At 42.8% G+C, this 20,245-nt stretch overlaps 1 protein-coding gene across 1 annotated transcript; it reads left to right on the forward strand.

Annotated features, from left to right (window-relative positions):
* The first annotated feature begins 1,124 nt into the window (after window positions 1–1,124).
* LOC123100268 ((E)-beta-caryophyllene synthase-like) lies at window positions 1,125–17,600 on the forward strand. Its single transcript, XM_044522217.1, has 7 exons — window positions 1,125–1,207; window positions 1,817–2,081; window positions 2,189–2,552; window positions 2,653–2,871; window positions 15,986–16,121; window positions 16,953–17,204; window positions 17,319–17,600. The coding sequence occupies exons 2-7, from the start codon at window positions 1,826–1,828 to the stop codon at window positions 17,598–17,600; spliced, it is 1,509 nt and encodes a 502-aa protein (XP_044378152.1). The 5' UTR covers window positions 1,125–1,207; window positions 1,817–1,825.
* The last annotated feature ends 2,645 nt before the right edge of the window (window positions 17,601–20,245 follow it).

Below are 20,245 nucleotides of genomic sequence, written 5' to 3' on the forward strand. Positions count from 1 at the left end.
ATTGGCATCATAGCACCTGCACTGATGGGACGCCGGGCGTAGCTAACCTCCTATCTAGTAAATTGGCATCATAGCAGCCGTGCTGACGGCAGTGGTAGCTATCCTCCTATCTAGCCATATATAAGTTGACAATAAAAAAGTTGGAAAATTGTTTTATTAGTTCTCGGCTGTCGTAATAATAAATTTGCATCATAATAGCCGGGTTTGGTATTCATATGTTACCATTGCCATTTTGCAATTTGCAACGAACAAACCCACTGACGCCGGCGTTAAACTAGCCACCCAGGTAGCCATATATATGTCATTTGGTAGCCATACATATGTTGTTTGATCAGATGCATAAGTTGACAATAGAACTTTTGGAAAATGTTTTATTAGTTTCTGGTTGTCTTAGTAACAAATTGGTATCACAATAGCCGCACTAACAGCGACCGTAGCTAGCCGCCTAGCTAGCCATATATATGTTTTTATATGTTTGATCATATGCATAAGTAGACAATAGAAGAAATTTAAAATTGTTTTATTAGTTGCCGGCCGGCGTACTAAAAAGTTGGCATCCTAACAACTGGGTTAGTTAGTCTCGTATATGTACAATGTATGTCATATGGACATTATAATAGGTTAACATGATTGCCGTTGGTGAGGATAATCACAATTAAATTTCTAGAGAACTCAGTCGCACCCTTCTACGTTAGATGAGGGTGTATCCATACCTAGTCCTAATCCAGATACGTACCATGGAACTTGACATTGAATTATATTTGGAGAAGGTTGCTAGGATGCATGCATGTTCCATGAAACATATGAGTATCTAGTTAGCTAGGCTGCTATGATTTGTTTATTTTTGCCAAAAAATAATGTATGTTCTCTACGCTAATCTACAAATGGACGTACTTGTGAGTCATTTCTCCGTCTATATATAAGACCACATATAGACCACAGAGAGTGTACGGTAACTGTACTTGTTCAAGCAAAGCAAAGCAAAGCTTTGGCTTCAAAACTTATTACTCTTGCATCTTAGTCCACAGAGCACCACGGTCCACACCACAAGTCATATTCCATACCCACCATTTGATCATATGGCTCATGTTACCGTCACTACTAACAGCTCACACGAGGTTATTGCTGACCTACGCAAGCCTCGACCCTACACCCTAGCCCCTGGGGCGACTTCTTCCTCAACCACAACCCATGTACTCAATCTCAGGTAATTATCAAATTGTTTTCCTCTCTGAATAAAAAGAAGCCCCCTTAAGTTTTGTCTCTGCAACTACAAATACATCGTCGATGTTTTCCAAAGGTTTAAATAGCACTGCTATAGTGTATAGAGAGGCACCATGCTAAAGCCATGTGTGTTTTGCATTAATGAATCTTGTCGCTAATAGTAGGCTATAGCATGATTTAGCGCTAAAATTCAGCTTCGGTTTAGTACCACACCAAAGCTATACCACGCTTTAATTTGCTATGGCTAGATGCTTTGCTGCTATGCCTTTATTATGGCCGGATGCCAAGCTTTGGTTTGTTATATTTGGATATCAAGTAGATGCGATATGCATGTCAATTGTTAAGTACATATGTATATTTATTTAATATCCATGTGTGATTGTATGATTATTATTTTCATTCTTTCATGATTTAAGCAAAAATGTTAAATGGGTCTTACCTTCGCTATACCTTTCCATAGCTTCCGATCAGGCTGTCCTTAAATGGGATAGCCTGCTATTTAAAGCTTTGATGTTTTCAGAATATTTTGAAACACTCTTGAACCCTAGTTGTTGAAATTTTTTAACGTAATATAAGTTCCTCTATCTCGTAGTATTTGGCTATGAAGGACATGGCAAGTATCAAGAACGAGCGAGTGAGAAAGTTCATCTTGGATGCCGGATGTTCTTCTGATTTAGCTATGAAGATTGATCTTGTGGACACATTGGAGCGTACCGGTGTGGCTTATCACTATGGCCAGGAGATAGAAGAGTTACTTCATGGCATGCATAGTGAAGAAAATGTGTTTGGTGACAACCTATGTGTAACAGCGATGCGGTTCTACTTGTTAAGGAAGCATGGGTACAACATCTCTCCTGGTATTATTCATTACGACGACAACAATTAATTCATACACAAATATGTACTAATATTTGATAAATAGTGTATAAGCCAAGGTATATGAAATATTTAATTGATTGTGCAGATGTATTTTTGAAGTTCAAAGATGACCAAGGAAACTTTCCAAGCAATGATGTGAACTCGTTGTTGGCATTGTACAATGCGGCGTATCTTAGGATTCGTGGAGAAGAAATGCTTGATGATGTTGTGACTTTCACCAAGAATCGACTACAATCTATGGTGGAGCATCTTGAACCATGGTTGGCAGAAGAGGTCTTGTGTACATTGGAAACACCGCATTTTAGGAGAGTCGAGAGAGTCGAAACAAGACGTTACATTGCAGTTTATGAGAAGAAGGCCACACGAGATGAGGACATACTGGAATTTGCTAAGTTTGACTTCAACATTTTGCAAACTCTATATTGCGAGGAGTTGAAAGCTCTTACGATGTAAGAATACTAACTAAAATATAAGTAGAAAATTGAACAAAATGGTTACTATTTAAATAGTATAACAAGTGCTAATATGTATTTAATTATTAACTTGCAGTTGGTGGAAAGACTTGAAATCACAGGAAAATCCACAATTTGCACGAGATAGAATCGTGGAGGTTCATTTTTGGATACTTGGAGTTCTCTACGAGCCGCAATATTCTTATTCACGTATAATGCTAACAAAACTAGTCTTATTTATGTCATTGCTTGGTGACCTCTATGATAATTATAGCACCACAGAAGAAAGTAACATCTTCACTGCGGCCATGCACAGGTAAGTAACCTATTATATTTCTTTTCATATAGTCTTTCCTTATATTTCACAAAGGGTAAAGAATCTACATGAAATTCCTTGAAAAGTGTAGTTAGAGAAAAGACTCCTACTTGCAATCATTTCACCAACCTTATATAGCTAGCATCATGTAGATCATATATAGTTCTCTTTCAGTTGATTACTAGCATTTCTGCCAAAATAATGTGTAATAATAATAACTATGGAAAAATCATATATTCTGGAAAGATGAATCCTTTATCAGTATACTTCGGCCAAATTTGTTTATATACTATTTGAATTCCCATGACAAGATAGGCATCAACCGTACAATGAACACATGTAAGTTGGTATGCATTCTTCTACATATCACATTAGGTTTCTGCTTGACACAAGTCTAATGCATGACACCTATAAATACTTCTTATATGCCGCACATGATAAGCTACAGATGTATTTGTAAATCACATCATTTTGTAAACAACTTGTGGTATAGTCAAGTTTATTGTCGTGAGTCCATGTTTAGTTTTGTCAAGGGTTTTCCATGTAGCGTGCTAGTTTTGAACAATTACTTCTTATTTTTTTCAATTTTAAAAAATACTATTTAAAAATAAAACTCTTTTGCATTGCTTTGATAAAATGTAATGCATCAAAGTAACACCATATCATAAAGTGGTTGTGTAAGATAAGAAGGTGCATAAGTAATCCATCTAATAATCATCTTAATGTTTTGGTCTAAAACTTAATTAAACTAGAGATGATGCATCGCCCTTTGGTGTAGAAATTGTTTGCTTTTTTCTTTTGGTTGTATTAGAAAATAACATGACATTCATTGAAACTATAATATATGCATGCTTTATTATATTTGAATGTTACATGGTTTTCATATGTTTATTAAATATTAGTAGAATGAATGGTGCCTGTTAATTTAGGTATTCCATGTGTGATGGCATGGTAAGTTGGTATAGTTGTCTATTGAGTGGAATAGAGGAATAGAGTTAGTGGGGACCAACTATTTATGTATATAGGATTCACCAACTACACAATTTGCATAACTGTTTTTTTCACCGCCCACCCTCGCTCGTGACACGAGCGTGATGGTTGCGAGATAATATGGAAACACTCATCTCTTATCGCACAATATCGAGTCACACTGCAATCAACATGTTCAAATATGATGGAATGAATTGATTTTAGCTTAATAAAAAATAGTTTGCCTTCATTATTTAGGACGGACTGATATCCAACATGTTTGTTAATTCTCTAGCTAAAGCAAAATTCAGTTAGTCCATTTGCATGTATGCATATATGTGCACGTACACGAACCAACCCATACATGTGTGCATTATTTGGTTCTCTATCTGCAAAGTGTGCCTTACGTATGTCGTTCTGAGTACCTTCTATTAACTGTATGCGTGTTGTGTCTAGTTGGTTTGTACATGTCTCTGCGTGGCCTATTTTTTATATTTCCTACATCTGGTTCAATAAATGCACATGTTACACTTCACTATTGCAGGATGGTCCAAACGCGACACTACAATTAGAGACCCTTCGACCAAACTGTGTGCGATGCCATAATCACAAATGGTGGTGTAAAAAACCATCAAAAAGGTGCAAAACGTTTGCGATGACAGATGCATCAAACACGGTTCAGAATTTAGTTGCGTGTGCGATGCAGGGCATACGGTTCAGCTCAATGAACTATTTGTGATGAGGAGGCAGAAAAGAAATGGGCAGCCAGATGAAGGCGTGTGCGATATACAGCATATGGTTCACTGGGATGAACTGTGTGTGATTAGGCAAAACAATGGAAACGGTTCAACTGAACAAGATGTGTGTGATACGCGGCAAATAGGTCTGTAATCTGAAATGTGTGCGAAGACCAATAATAACACAGACGATTGCTGCTAATAAGCCATGTGAATTGCTCTGTCTACAGTAGAATAACATATATATATATAACTGAAATAAACATCCAATTATATAAGTGACTATACAGATCATTCGCACACACCTCAATAAACAATTGCATGCATTCTAAAGTAGGAGAAACGATCGTTTAGTCATCTACTTCTTGTGACGCTCCCGCCACTGCTATGTGGCTCGATCCCTCGTTTGGGTCAGGAAGAAGACAGTTCCTCATGTCAACGATCCTCCTGTACATCTCGCAGCTTGTGTACGCATCCATGGCCGCGTACTTGACATGTTGTTCATCCAGTCTCTTATGCCACACATTGTGCCAGGTGTTCTTGTCCTTATTGCTCTCTTGCTTCATCTTCGCGTAGTAGGGGTCGATGATGGCTGAGGCGAGGACAACCAGGGAGTTCAGTTTGCTTTTGTCGGTGCCGCAGACCTTGTAGTGGTGCTGGATGTTGACAAGATTCGGGCATTTCAAGTCCGAAACCTTGAGCGCTTTTAGATCGTTGGTGGTGTCCACCGTAGCGAAACTGTAGTCGGACTTGTTGATAAACCTGGAGAAACGCTCGCAAGGCCTTGTGGCAAGGTGGAAGTGGTAGACGAGGACGCCATGTCGCACGCACAATTGGGCGACGACAACCTTCTGATCGTGCCCGGCACAACCGATGGTGTACTCGAGGTTGAAGCCGACCACTCGGTACTTGTCCTCGGCAAGGAACTGCTCCATAGTTTGGATGGAGCTCTCCACCGAGACCGGATCATTCGTGTACACTACTGAGAGGGCCTTCCCCCTCACATGGGTGTCCACTACGTGATGCGTGGTGAACTGCCCGCCATTGTCGTTGTCAGCCGCTGGGAGCGCCATTGGAGCCACGGGGAGCGCCAGTGGAACCGCTGGATGTCCTCTCTGTATGTGTCCTCGCGGGTGTGCTTATTGTGACGTGTGAGACGAGAGATGAAGGTAAATGGCCGCAGGAATAAAAGGGGGCCGGGCGGCGTGGATTCTCGGTGCATCCGCATGGCAGTTTTTGCAGCGGGTAACTGCATCGTCGCGCCGCGCCCGGCGCAACCGCTTGCACACGAATGTGCGTGATCATGCGCCGGCCCAAAACACTGGCAGCGCGCGTGGAGGGACGAGGGCAGAGCACCCGGAGGGACGCGAGAGCAGAGCGCGCCGCGGCCTCCTGAACCGCAAGCAACCACACGCATGGAGCAGTTGAACACGCAACAAATGGTCGCCTACAAGCCGGCCGACAGTTGCGCCGCTGCATAGAGAGCGGCCGTGTGGTACCACCTCCGTCTAGTCTATAGTCTCATTTATATTCCGTGCCATACTTTTCCCTCAAATTTAACCAACAAAATAATAATGCATGTTTTAAAAATTATATAATTGGAAACTATGTTCAAATACAAATCCAATTATATAATCTTTGGCGACATGAATTCGTATTTTATTAGTTAAATCATACTTATAAACCAGGACGGTGGTATAGTAGGTAATTAAATCGCAAACGTTTTTTATTAACCGTGTGTGTACGTGGCCTTTCGTCCTCCTCTCGCATGTTTTGTCACCCCACAGCCGCAGACGGCTTACAGCGCAAGCTTGCGCAGCGCGTGGGGGCGTTCTTTTTGCCAAACGGTGGCGCCAATGAATCGTCGGTGAGCCCGTTCCCGCTCAACCTCGCAGGTTCCCGCGCAAGCTTCCCGCCCGACTCTGTGAAATCCCCCAAAATCCCAATGCTTACCGGCCTGCTATAAAAACCCTCACGGCCGGCGAGTCCTGCGTCGCATTTTCCCCTCCATCCCTGTAGCTTATCTCGTCTGCTTCTCCCACATTCGCCAATGGCACCGATCCTTCATCGTCGCTCAGTCACTCCGCCGTCATCAGAGGACAGCTCTAGCTGGGAGGCTACACCGCGGCGGCGGCGCAGTCCCCGGCGTAGTGTAGTGCGCGTGGCGTCCCTGTTGGGTGTGCGCGGAACACCCACCACACGCTCCGCCGCCGGTGCCCGTCGGCAGCTGTTGCCGGCCGCCGTTGCCGCCACACCACCGTCGAAAGCCAGGGCCGTCGCCCGCTCCGCCGCCGTGGCCCGAAGCCGGGAGATGGCCGTCGTGGCCGCCACCCCACTGCCGGCCACTGTAGCCATCACCCGCTCCGCCACCGCGGCCCGAAGGCGGGAGGTGGTGGTCGTGGCCGCCACCCCGTCGTCAGCCGCCGTGGCCGCCAGCCCACCGTCGACCGCCGGAGTCATCACCGCTCCGCCACCGCTGCCCGAAGGCGGGAGGCGGAGGTGGATGCCCACACGTGCGACAGCGACCTTGCGCGCTACACCGAGTTCCTGCGGGAGGAGGAGGAGCGCCTCGTCGAGCACGCAATGAGCCTTACGGCCGCAGTGGCAGCGGCACACGCCGCCTCAGAGGCGAGGAATCAGGAGATCTACGAGGAGAACCACCGCTTCGAGAGGGGTCGTCTGGAGAGGCAGAGGGCGTTAGAGGCGAGCGTCGCTGAAGCTGCATTAGCGGCAGGCACCGCATTGCGGTTGCCCAGCTTGTCGCTAGGCTCCTCCTCCTCCACCTCTTACTGAGTGTGCTCGGCAGAGGAGAGGGAGCCGGAAGTAGTACAAAGCCCCTCCGGAGTAGTAGTAGTATTTAGAGGCTATTTTGTTCAGTTCATCTAAACATAGATGTGGTGGAACTGTACAACATACTTAAAATTAGCTAGTATATATAGTTGAACTAGCTATTTCAGTACGTGGTTGGCAACAATTGGGGAAAATTTTGGTCGGTTCAGTTGTCGAGTTGAACTGTTTGTATAAATTAAGAACGACTGCTTAATCTATAAATGAAATCTATGCTTAATTACTGAATTTTAGTTGCAAAAATTAGATACTGCTAGTGATTTTTAGCTTCATATTTTGACAAAACGTAGTGTTACAAGGATTGACAAATCTTACCAAATTGTTTGTACGTGGTTGCACACGGGTCATCCAAAACAACCGTTTGTGTTGAAGGGATGCACAAATCTTGCGCTGCTCTCAGTTTCCATACATGTGTTCTATCTAAAACGTTTGCGATCAAGAGTTGCAGAAATCCTGCTCGACACATTTTCTCTTGGCTTCCTGGGGAAGCTGTCGGTTTGCATACGGGTGTTCTAACTAAAACGTTTGCGATGAGTGTTTTATATTTAAAAAGCGAATTAAACTGCGGCTTGGGCGCCATTAATAGACAGGATGCGAGCAAGGCGGGCGGCCATGGAAGTCAAAGGGCTCGCTTCCCAGTGAGCCTACGCAGCGTACAGCTCGCATGCTTCCCAGTGAGCCTGCGCACTCAAGGACAGCTTGCACGCCTCTCGGTCAGCCTGCGCACCGGACGGCGCTCGCACGCCTCCCGTTCAGTCAAGGTCAAGAAGCTGTCCGCACGACACCTCCTACAGCCATGAAAACCAAGACACGTGGCTTCACGTGAATGGTTAACAGAATTTTGGATTTACTAGAATTTAAAAATCAAGCATCTCAATGTTTTGCCGGCAATCAACGGTGCCCTGGTGTTTGAAATTCATTCCCATTTCTTGCATGGGACCTAAGCATGCACCCAAGGACACATATTTGATTTTTAAACCAATGTATATGCACTGGAGCATGTGCATGTAGTTCAAATTTGAATTATGCACATAAAATGCATTGAAAACTCAGTTAATGCATAAAGATGTCCAAATGAACCCCGAAAAATCACATAAAATCACACAACACTCCTGTTGTTCTATGTTGACACGAGAAAAAAAATTTGAAAGCAATAAGAGGCAATGGATATCGTTTCGTCCCCAAAGGTGGGACGTTCCCTACCGAAAACCATCATGCTTGTTGTGAGAAGCTCCGGTTTGTGAGAAGCATATACCCAAACCTGCCCCAAATGGGACAAAATTTGTACCAGGGCATGTTGATGCCGCTCCATGATAGCATGCCAAGTTTCATGAATTTCAGACTAGTTTTGGATTTACTAGAATTTAAAAACCAGGCATCAGAATGTTTTGCCGGCAATCAACGGTGCCCCGGTGTTTGAAATTCATTCACATTTCTTGCATGGGACCTAAGCATGCACCCAAGGACACATATTTGATTTTTCAACCAATTTATATGCACTGGAGCATGTGCATGTAGTTCAAATTTGAATTATGCACATAAAATGCATTGAAAACTCAGTTAATGCATAAAAATGTCCAAACGAACCCTGAAAAATCACAAAAAATCACACAACACTCCTGTTGTTCTATGTTGACACGAGAAAAAAATTGAAAGCAATAAGAGGCAATGGATGTCGTTTCGTCCACAAAGGTGGGACGTTCCCTACCGAAAACCATCATGCTTGTTGTGAGAAGCTCCGGTTTGTGAGAAGCATATACCCAAACCTGCTCCAAATGGGACAAAATTTGTACGAGGGCATGTTGATGCCGCTCCATGATAGCATGCCAAGTTTCATGAATTTCAGATGAGTTTTGGATTTACTAGAATTTAAAAATCAGGCATCTCAATGTTTTGCTGACAATCAATGGTGCCCCACGGAAAACATCACTGAGCTGCATTACATCACGCCACCAGAAAGAGCCAACGGGGTCCATCGCATGCGGTACTTTATCCGTGTAGTAAGTATCCCAGACCATAGTCACCCAGGGGATGTCATGGTGACACCCCATTAATGGAGATTTACCCAGGGGTTTCTCTTTTTGCATAAATGAAGATGAGCCGGTTGCAAAAATCATCACTGCTACGGATCCCAGCTTGATCTTCCACCCGCCACTGTCCACACAAGCTCGAGAGGAAGTTAGAGAAATCCAGCAAGGAATGATGCATGTGCTTCTTGACGGGGGGTGCACTGATGCCTGGGAATGCAACCTTGGTGGGGCTTTCTCCTCCAAGCGATATTACGATCACTGCTTCAGAGATACAGTTGCTGATGATGCCTTCCGCTGGCTATGGAAGGCTAAAAGCCCGATCAAATTCAAAATGTTTGGCTGGCTGTTGTTTGTTGATCGTCTTAACACTAGGAACATGCTGAGACGCAGGCACTTCGTCGTGGCGGGCAACACCTACACTTGCATGCTTTGCCAGAACCCCCTGAGGAAACGGCGGAACACCTCTTCTTCACTTGCCCGTTCAGCCAACAGTGCTGGGATAAGGTTGGGATGCTTTGGCCAAGCACTGGGAACAGGCTCGCTTTGCTGCACGCTGGCAGAGAACACTAGCAGCGACCACTGTTTATGGACATCTTCTTGATGGCTGCATGGAGCTTGTGGAAGGAGAGAAATAATCAACACTTCAGAGGGATTCCACACTCTTTTGGTTCATGGCTGGCTAGATTCAAAGAGCTTTTGACCCTGTTGGTTCACAGTTGTAGGGAGGAATTGCGTCCTTTCCTAGACACATACATAGAACAATTGTAATCCTTGTACTCGTAGCCTCATAGGAGCTTTGGCCGGGGGGCCACAAAACCCAATTGTAACAATGATGTAACTAGTTTCTTTGTGAGTAATACAAAAGTCAGTGGGAGCCTCTCCCACTGTCGTTGACCCTAAAAAAATCAATGGTGCCCCAGTGTTTGAAATCCATTCCCATTTCTTGCATGGGACCTAAGCATGCACCCAAGGACACATATTTGATTTTTCAACCAATTTATATGCACTGGAGCATGTGCATGTAGTTCAAATTTGAATTATGCACATAAAAGGCATTGAAAACTCAGTTAATGCATATAAATGTCCAAACGAACCCCGAAAAATCACAAAAAATATCACAACACTCCTGTTGTTCTATGTTGACACGAGAAAAAATTTGAAAGCAATAAGAGGCAATGGATATCATTTCGTCCACAAAGGTGGGACGTTCCCTACCAAAAACCATCATGCTTGTTGTGAGAAGCTCTGGTTTGTGAGAAGCATATACCCAAACCTGCCCCAAATGGGACAAAATTTGTACCACGGCATGTTGATGCCGCTCCATGATAGCATGCCAAGATTCATGAATTTTAGACGAGTTTTGGATTTACTAGAATTTAAAAACCAGGCATCTCAATGTTTTGCCGGCAATCAACGGTGCCCCGGTGTTTGAAATTCATTCCCATTTCTTGCATGGGACCTAAGCATGCACCCAAGGACACATATTTGATTTTTCAACCAATTTATATGCACTGGAGCATGTGCATGTAGTTCAAATTTGAATTATGCACATAAAATGCATTGAAAACTCAGTTAATGCATAAAAATGTGCAAACGAACCCCAAAAAATCACACAACACTCCTGTTGTTCTATGTTGACACGAGAAAAAAATTGAAAGCAACAAGAGGCAATGGATATCGTTTCGTCCACAAAGGTGGGACGTTCCCTACCGAAAACCATCATGCTTGTTGTGAGAAGCTCCGGTTTGTGAGAAGCATATACCCAAACCTGCCCCAAATGGGAGAAAATTTGTACCACGGCATGTTGATGCCGCTCCATGATAGCATGCCAAGTTTCATGAATTTCAGACGAGTTTTGGATTTACTAGAATTTAAAAACCAGGCATCTCAATGTTTTGCCGGCAATCAACGGTGCCCCGGTATTTGAAATTCATTCCCATTTCTTGCATGGGACCTAAGCATGCACCCAAGGACACAGATTTGATTTTTCAACCAATTTATATGCACTGGAGCATGTGCATGTAGTTCAAATTTGAATTGTTCACCTGAAATGGCTAGAAAACCAATTTAATGTATAAAATGTTCAAACGAACCCTGAATAATTCCAATTCTTTTACGACACACATATAGTTGCATGTTCACTCCAGATAAAAGGTCTAGCAATTCAAACACCGTCCATTTCCGCTGTGACCCCATTATGTAATTCAAATCAAGATGAAAAATCAAGTAGATCGCACACAGTTTATTATCAGCAACCGTGTGAGATGTAGTACAAAATATCTTGGAGCACCGCCGGTGTATAGTATGCCTATGGCTTACGCGAGAAGGTGCGTCGGCTACAGTCCACAGCCGGCGTCTCAAGCACACTAGCTCGCTCCCCAAATATCATTTCACTGTTCAATCGTCGCCGGTGAAAGATGGGCACGTGGGCCCGCGTCGTGAGGGCAACTTCGGTGGCCCACTCCGGCGAGAGCGCGGCCGCAGCCGCCATGCGTGTGCTAACAAGGTGCATGAGCGCGGCCGCAATTTGCGACCGGGCGGCAAAGGCAGCCCAAACGGCCACTGTTGCTTCTCAGGTGGCGGCAGCAACATCTGCCTCAGGGATAGCAACTCGCGAGAGCGACACAGCAGCTGTCCGTTCTGCAGTGGCGGCCTTAGCCCTGATGGAGGCCGCCCACAACCATGTTGAGGCCGCCCACGCCCAGCTCCTTGCAGTCACCGCACAAATCGAACGAAGCTTCTCCGACAACAGTCGGCAACCCATGGCTGAAGAGCTGGCAATCGCCGAGAGCGTTCGAGCAGCCGTCCGTTCCTCCGCCGCATACCTTGCGTCGATGGAGCCCGTCCAAGCCCAGATCGCGTCCGCCCAAGCCCAGCTCGTGGCGGCCTTTTCCAAAGAGATGGCGGACGCGGATGGCGATATGCTTGCCGAGTATGGTGCGATGGATGCCATGGAGCCCCTTCCCCAGGAGACCGTCGGGCGCGAGCTGGACATGGAGGCGGCGGCGGAGATCGACGAGCACCAGCCGTAGCAGTACTCTATGTTTTGTTTAATTAAGAGCGTCGGTCTTTAATTTGTTAGAGTAATGTTTAGGTCAGCTAGCTCTGTTTAATTGCTGAACTTGCTCGATTAAGAAGTGTGGGTGTGCTGTAGTCTCCTTTGTGTACCCAAATTATGCAATGACGTGGATGACCACTATAACCATGGAAATTCGAACCAAAACTTTTGACGTTCAAACTCATCACACACGAGTTAAGCTATCTGAATCGTTTGTGATGTGCACATATCATACACAGTTCTGAATAAGGGACTGTGTCTGATGACACTTTGCGCGCCAGTTTTTTGGCTGAAGCGATTCCAAATTTTCGGCTTCCGCGGAAATATCTACCTCCCCGCCCCATTACCAAAAGCCACATTTCCCCTCTTTCCGCCTTCCTTTCCAAGTTGAAACCTTCACTCCTTGCTTGCAACGCCGCCGCCTCCTCGCCGGCGACCCTCCTTCACGCTGCTCGGCCTCCTCTATCCAGGCAGGTAATCCACACCCGACCCCCATCCTCCTCCTCCTTCCACATCCCACATGCCCCAACCGCCGGCGCGAGCGCGACAACTTCCACCCAAATCACCGACCCCTCCACCAAATAAGCGCCGGCCTAAGCCATGGTGCACGCAGTATAGCCAGGACCTCAAGGAGCATTTGGCAGTGGAGAAGCAAATCGCGGCCGCACGCGCGGATGAGGTCGCGATGGCTGCCATTTGTGCCAACCCCCAGATCTTGGAGGAGCACCTTGCCAATTGCTAGCTACGCCGGTTAAGCATGCTCGGTTTACCTGTTGCGTGTGCTGCTCCTGCCTTTCCTTCACAAAATCTAGTGAATTGTGCTGTCTAATTTCATCATGCAATCTGTTGCTCTAGTGTATATGTTCTATATGTCGTGCAGTGTGGTGCTCACTTATTAACTGTTTTGTTAATTAGTTGTCGTCTTCACTTAACTGTTTGGTTCAATTCTGCAAATGTGATGTTCAATTCTTCAGGCTGCAATTTTGTATTGTCTTCCATGTGAGAAATAAATCGAATTTATCTTTACAGAATTGTGGGTGCATTCTGTTATTGTATACCATGTGAGGAATAAATTGAATTTGGCTGTAGTAAATACATGAGAAACAAATACAATTGCTACAATTGGCTGTAGTTAACTGTTTGGTTAACTCTCTGATCTTCTATTAGGAGTATGTTATATTGTGCAATGTGGTGCTCAGTTAATGTTTGGTTCATTTGTTGTGGTGTTTAGTTAACTGCTTGGTTCAATGTTATATTGTGCAATGTGGTGCTCAGTTATTGTTTGGTTCATTTGTTATGGTGTTTAGTTAACTGCTTGGTTCAATTCTGCAATGCGATGTCCAATTGTCGTGGGTAGAATTTTGTATTGTTGTGCATGTGAGGAATAAATCGAATTTGGCTACACTTAATACATGAGAAACATATACAAGTTCTATATTTCCTAGTTCTTAATCATGCTTGGTTTGGGTAAATGAGTTTTCCGTGTGGCTTCAATTAATCTGATGAATCTGCAATGTGCTTATTTTTCATCAACATATTTTACTGATAGCATGCGAACCCTTACTTAACCTGATGACTAACTACATTATATGTCTTGCAGGGAAACAATGGGAAGCACTGAGGTTTACAATCGAGGTTAGCACGTGCATGGTCCGTTGTCTAATAGCACATTATTGTGCAATTGCATGAACCATTCTAATATTTTGGTTTTTAACAATTTGGTCTTGCACATGTAGGTCCTGCTGTCAGAGGTTTTGACCCACTGTTCGGCCCTTTTTGCATATGGGGAAATGAGTTGTCCATGAATATCAATCAAATCAAGAAACTCAGAAAGATTGTTAGGATAAAGAAATTAGCGACAAAAAACAACAAGATCTTTGTCTGCACAATGAAGAAGACATCAGTTCACTACAAGATGGTACTAACTATTATACCTTGCCTTTTTTTATTCCTTTGCCCCATTTCCAATATAGAGAAGATATTTATGCACATCCTTGTTTTCAGGCCTTTCCAAAGCAGTTCACTGATGATTACCTCTCAAACCACCACTATGGTCAGGAGGCAAGGAAGGTTTTCATACAACACCCACGGTTCAATATTGAAGTGTTCCTGAAGAGGTCGAAGGACGGATGGTCAATCATCCACAGGCACTGGCCTAAAGTTGCAAAGACCTTCAACATGAATGAAGGCTCAATATTCGCCTTCCGCTTCAGCAGTTTTCCAGATGAGATGCATCTCTCTATATACCATCTATGATGCTAATTTCGAAAGGTTCTACATGTTGCATGTGGAACTTGCTGCTGGTGCAGTTGTGTAATGGGGTAGCTGAGTGCTGAAGCTATATCATGTTGTACTCTGATGTATTTCAATTATGAAATTCTGCTTCCTTAATATTGAAATGAAATATATTGTGTGCTTAATATGAATGTCAATTAGATTAATAAATGGATTATTAATAATAGGGCAATTAGCCTGCTAATGGCGAATTAGCCTGCTAATTGGGTTTTGATATTGCAAACGGTTGTTTAAAAAATACCATGGGCGATGACCTCAGGCAACGCACACAGTTTCTAGGAATAAACTGTGTTGGATCAATGAACAATCACACACGACTTTCTCTTGAAAACTGTTTGCGTTAGGCCACCTTGTGCAAACGTTTACCACATAAAAACTATGTGTCATGGACAGCCTTTGCCACACAGTTTCTTCTACGGACCGTGTGTGCTAGATTCAATAACGCAAACGATTTAATGGGAAAAATTGTGTGTGATGTACCTGTGAACGGAAACGTTTTCTTTGGAGCGACTGTGTGGGATGTGCATACGAACATAAACGTATAGCGGGGACTGACTGTGTGGGATGTACTTGCGACCGGAAACAATTTCGCCGTATAATTGTATTTTTAGCTCTACTGTACGTATTTCCGTATTTGAGTGATCGTCGGTCGCACACGACCTTATTTTGCCGAACGTGTGTGCCAGGAGGGCATATCCCTGACGGTTTCTGGGTCGTGTGGGAAGGACCCCCCTATCACCCACACTCACCTGGCGACGGTTCCAAATGCCATCGCGGAAAGGGGTAAAAAACGTTTGTTTAGGACCGACGCGCACCAGTGCTTGTTTATACATGCCAATGGTAAGATTCCTTTGCACTAGATAAATCGATGTTGCACATAACTCTGTATATGCCCCGCTAAGTACCCAGGATGGACTGGTTTGTACGTGTCAATAATTTTGGATTGGATCTGATAGATGTTGTGTGTATTCTTTTTATCTTTTAACATCGGGCATTCTAATTAGAATTAATGGATAATATATATTTGGCATATGTGGAAGAATGTGGTGCCTCATTTGCCTCTTGTTTTGATAATATAATTGATATATCTCATCCTAATTTAGATGCAACCAAATTCATTTTGATAGTGTATAGATTTATCTACATTTCTAGTAAACTTGAATTTGACTGAAATCCAGGTGGGATGCACATGTTGTGGAGCAATTACCAGCATACTTGAAGGCACTATACATCAACATACTTAAGACCACAAATGATATAGAGGAAGTTTTGAAGTGTCAGGAAAACAAGAATGCTGAATTCGTCAAAAAATTGGTAAATGTTTCTCAAAGAACTAAATTAGCCCCAAAACTTGATGTATACGGGAAAAGTATATATAGTAGTATATAAGTAAATATACTGGTTAAGATTTCAAATTTAGGTATTATTTGTTGATCATTCATTGATTATCTTAAGTTAGTTGAAGCAAGTAACATGACATTGAGCTTTGGGATTAAGGGATTTTGTATCAAGTAATATAGAAATGCATCTATGTGTTAGATATAAGATTCCTCAAGGACTTGTGTCATCATCGGTGTAGAATTGACAATATTTGTAGATTTCCATTGATGTGCAACAAAGTATCCTTCGTAAGAATTATCTTGCTCCACACAAGCTAGAGAAATACTCTCACTGTTGCAAGATCTTACTTATCTAAAGGAATTCTTAGGAAATGCACCAGATTTCCACTTCCACATTAATCTATTATGAACACCTGAAAGGTAGAAAGACCAGCAAACACTCACTACCCATTAGAATGTCTCCAACCTATATCCATATATAAATTCCTTCAAAACATATTAGGGTTCATACATGTACAGATAACATGTTGTACAGTAGCTTTCTTGTGGTACAAAGTATATATAGTACGAAGAAACATTAGTTTGTGGTTTTGTTTCCATATCAAACATCCTTCCAAACATTGTATTTTATCCCTCACCAACTATCTTAGTGGGCATTTGTCTATGAATATTACTATGTTTCAAAAGGAATTATTTATGCTTCTTGTGTCATTACCCATTACCAAAACTATAAAAGTAGCTTAACATCTAAAAATCCCCACGCATTTGTATATGTTATTTAACCTTTAACTTGCATGTTGCTTAGATGATCGATGTTGTCAAATGCTATCATGCGGAAGTCAATTGGCGCGATGAACACTATGTAGCAACTACAGTTGAGGTGCATTTGCAACTTTCAATGGCCAGCAGTGCTTGTATGCATATAATAAGCCTTGTATTCATCTCACTTGGTGATGTGACAACAAAGGATAATCTTGAGTGGGCCTTTTTCTATCCAAAATTTATCAGAGGTGTATGTATTGTTGGGCGCATTGGTAATGACATGGTTTCACATGAGGTATAAACTCTCCCCATATAGAAAAAGAACTCAATATACATGCCATATGTGTTCATACATGCATGCATGATGAAACCTCATCTAATTAATGTTGATGTTTTTATCTTCTTGAAGCGCGAACAAGGATCGGACCATATGGTATCCACGGTCCAAACTTGCACAATAGAGCATGGTATCACGGTAGTAGAAGCCAATGAGAAGCTCAAGGTGATAATTGAGGAAGCATGTATGGACATAGTCCACGAACGCCTCCTCAAAAAACATTCAATGGTGCTTCTAGAGAAGGCAACAAATCTTGCCCGGACAATGGATTGTATGTACAAGCGTGAAGATGCATACACCCTATCATTTAGTCTCAAAAAGACCTTAACTTCACTTTATGTTAACTTCATATGAACCATTTTCCCCTTCGGAGGAAACATTAACCTTTCCTCACAAATAAAAATACATATGACATAGCATGCTATATTTTCCCACAAATTATTGGATAATGTGAGGTATACTATCTATTGTAATTTTTGTTTTTGTGGGAACTACATATTGTGTAGCTATTGTATAATTTTTTCCGTCCATATCTACCCATGTATGCATTCAGTTGGTATGTGTGCGTATGTATGTATGTATATATACATACATTTATATGTATACATTTTATGTATTCTACAATCACTTACGAAACCTCTAGCAGAGAGAAAGAGAACTGCGATATAGACCGACAGAATTGTACATGGTTTTTTTGTACTATTTTGGAGATACTTTCAAACTATTTTCTCATAATGATGAGTTATGATATTCCATTGAAAAGCTATGGATTGCACAATTTTTTTCACATAATTTTTTAATATGGATTATGGTATAAATTTCTAAGGGGGTTTGTTCCTCTAGTCTAACAAGGTGTCGGGCTCCGAAGTGCAGAGGTTTGTATCAAGCAAATTTCCCTCAGGTGGATGACCATAAAATTTATCGAACCCGTAAGAGCTTTGAATTGCATCCAATGATCAATACTTGCGCACACAAATATAGAACTTGCCTCAACCATTGCTATTCCCGCAAGAGTTGTTGGATGCCCCGAAGAGGAAGGGTGATGTAGCACAACTGTAGAAAGTATTTACCTCAGTTAAGAACCAAGGTTTAATCGAACCAGCAGGAGTCTACAAGCTAACAAGATAAGTAACACCTGCCCACAAACAAAATAAATGCTTGCACCCAACTTGGCAAGGGGGTTGTCAATGCCCTCGTCTTGCTAGTGGTGAAGTTAATAGAAAATAGTGATACATATATATATATATATATATATATATATATATATATGGTGATATGGCAAAACAACAAAATAGTAAAAGTAAATAAAAGAATAATAGAGCAATGCTAATATCAATAGAGAATGGACCCCTGGGGGCATAGGTTCATTAATGGCATATGTCTCAAAAGCAGGTAGTGGCATGGTAAACAAAATACGGTTGGGAAATTGATAGATAAGCAAAATTCATAACTATGATCATTCATGGCATGATCTCATATAGGCATCACATCCGTGACAAGTAGACCGTAATGCAACTACATCTACTACTGTCAATCCACCACAAGACCGCTATACAATATGCATCTCAAAGTATTAAATTTATGAAAAACAAAGTATCACAATAAGCAAGATGACATGACGTAGACAGAAACAAACCTAGCAATAATATCAATCTTCGCTGTTTTATCCTTAGCAGCAACAACACATCACGTGCCTTCTCCCCATTCTGTCACTGGGATATAGATCACCATGAGGTTGAACCCACTACTATGTGCTACTTGTGAGCCGAGTTGGGATTTCCCCGAAGAGGAAAGGATGATGCAATACAATAGAGATAAGTATTTCCCTTAGATTAGAACCAAGATTATCAATCCAGTAGGAGAACCACGCAACACCTTGTTAGCACTACCTACACACAAAATATCAAATACTTGCTCCCAACGCAAACAAGGGGTTGTCAATCCCTTGGCGGTTAATTGCAAGGATCAAATCTCGCAGTGATAGATAGATAAACAAAAACACAAAATAAAATAAATTAAATAAAATTGCAGCAAGGTATTTTTGGATTTTAATATATGATAAAGACAGACCCGGGGGTGTAGTTTTCACTAGAGGCTTCTCCCTTGAACATAGCATACAGTGGGTTAACAAATTACTATTGGGCAATTCATAGAAAAGTGAATAATCATGACGATATCCAAGGCAATGATCATGTATATAGGCATCACGTCTAACACAAGTAGACCGACTCCTGCCTGCATCTACTAGTATTACACCACACATCGACCGCTATCCAGCATGCATCTAGAGCACTAAGTTCATAAAGAACGGAGTATCGCCTTAAGCAAGATGACATGATGTAGACAAAGTAAGTCCCATCAATACAAATAAAACCCATCATTTTATCCTTAATGACAATGATACAAATATGAGTCATGTTCCCTTCTGTCACTGGGATTGAGCATCGCAAGATCGAACCCATCACAAAGCACCACTACAAAAAAAAGACACATCCGTGACATTTTGGGCCGAACGAAATTTTTTCTGTCATACATATGACACTTCTATGACGATAATTGTGACAAAACCTGCTATCATCATAGATGTGGTGGGCTCCTACTTCTATGACAAAAAATCATGACAGAAAATGGGCTTTTCATCCTGCGCGGGCCGGAGACGCAGCTGCATGACATTCTTTGGGCCGTCCATGACGGAAAAAACCGTGGTAGAAACGAGGGGGAGGAAAATTTCGGGGAGTTCCCGGTTACGGTGGGAGGTCGGGGGCTGAGCGATGCGCGTTTCTCTCGTACACGTACGCGCGTGTGTGCGAGGAGTTGGCTCTAACTGAAGCCGAGCGAGGCGTTGGGCTCTAACTGAACCCGAGCGATTGCACTGCAGGCTACGCGTTACTGAACCCGAGCGATCGATGGCTGTTAACTGAACCCGATCGAGCGATTCCTTCGCTACTGCTGCTAACTGAAGCCGATCGATTGGATGAACAGTGAGCGTTGCGGGGGGG

The sequence above is a fragment of the Triticum aestivum genome, chromosome 4D (genome assembly GCF_018294505.1).
Source record: "Triticum aestivum cultivar Chinese Spring chromosome 4D, IWGSC CS RefSeq v2.1, whole genome shotgun sequence".
NCBI lineage: Eukaryota > Viridiplantae > Streptophyta > Magnoliopsida > Poales > Poaceae > Triticum > Triticum aestivum.

Bases quoted from the DNA above. Each gene is read 5' to 3' on its own strand.
- LOC123100268 (XM_044522217.1), top strand. From the start codon at position 1,826: ATGAAGGACATGGCAAGTATCAAGAACGAGCGAGTGAGAAAGTTCATC. The intron at 2,872-15,985 runs GTAAGTAACCTA...ACTGAAATCCAG, and splicing joins TTCACTGCGGCCATGCACAG to GTGGGATGCACATGTTGTGG. The intron at 17,205-17,318 runs GTATAAACTCTC...ATCTTCTTGAAG, and splicing joins ATGACATGGTTTCACATGAG to CGCGAACAAGGATCGGACCA.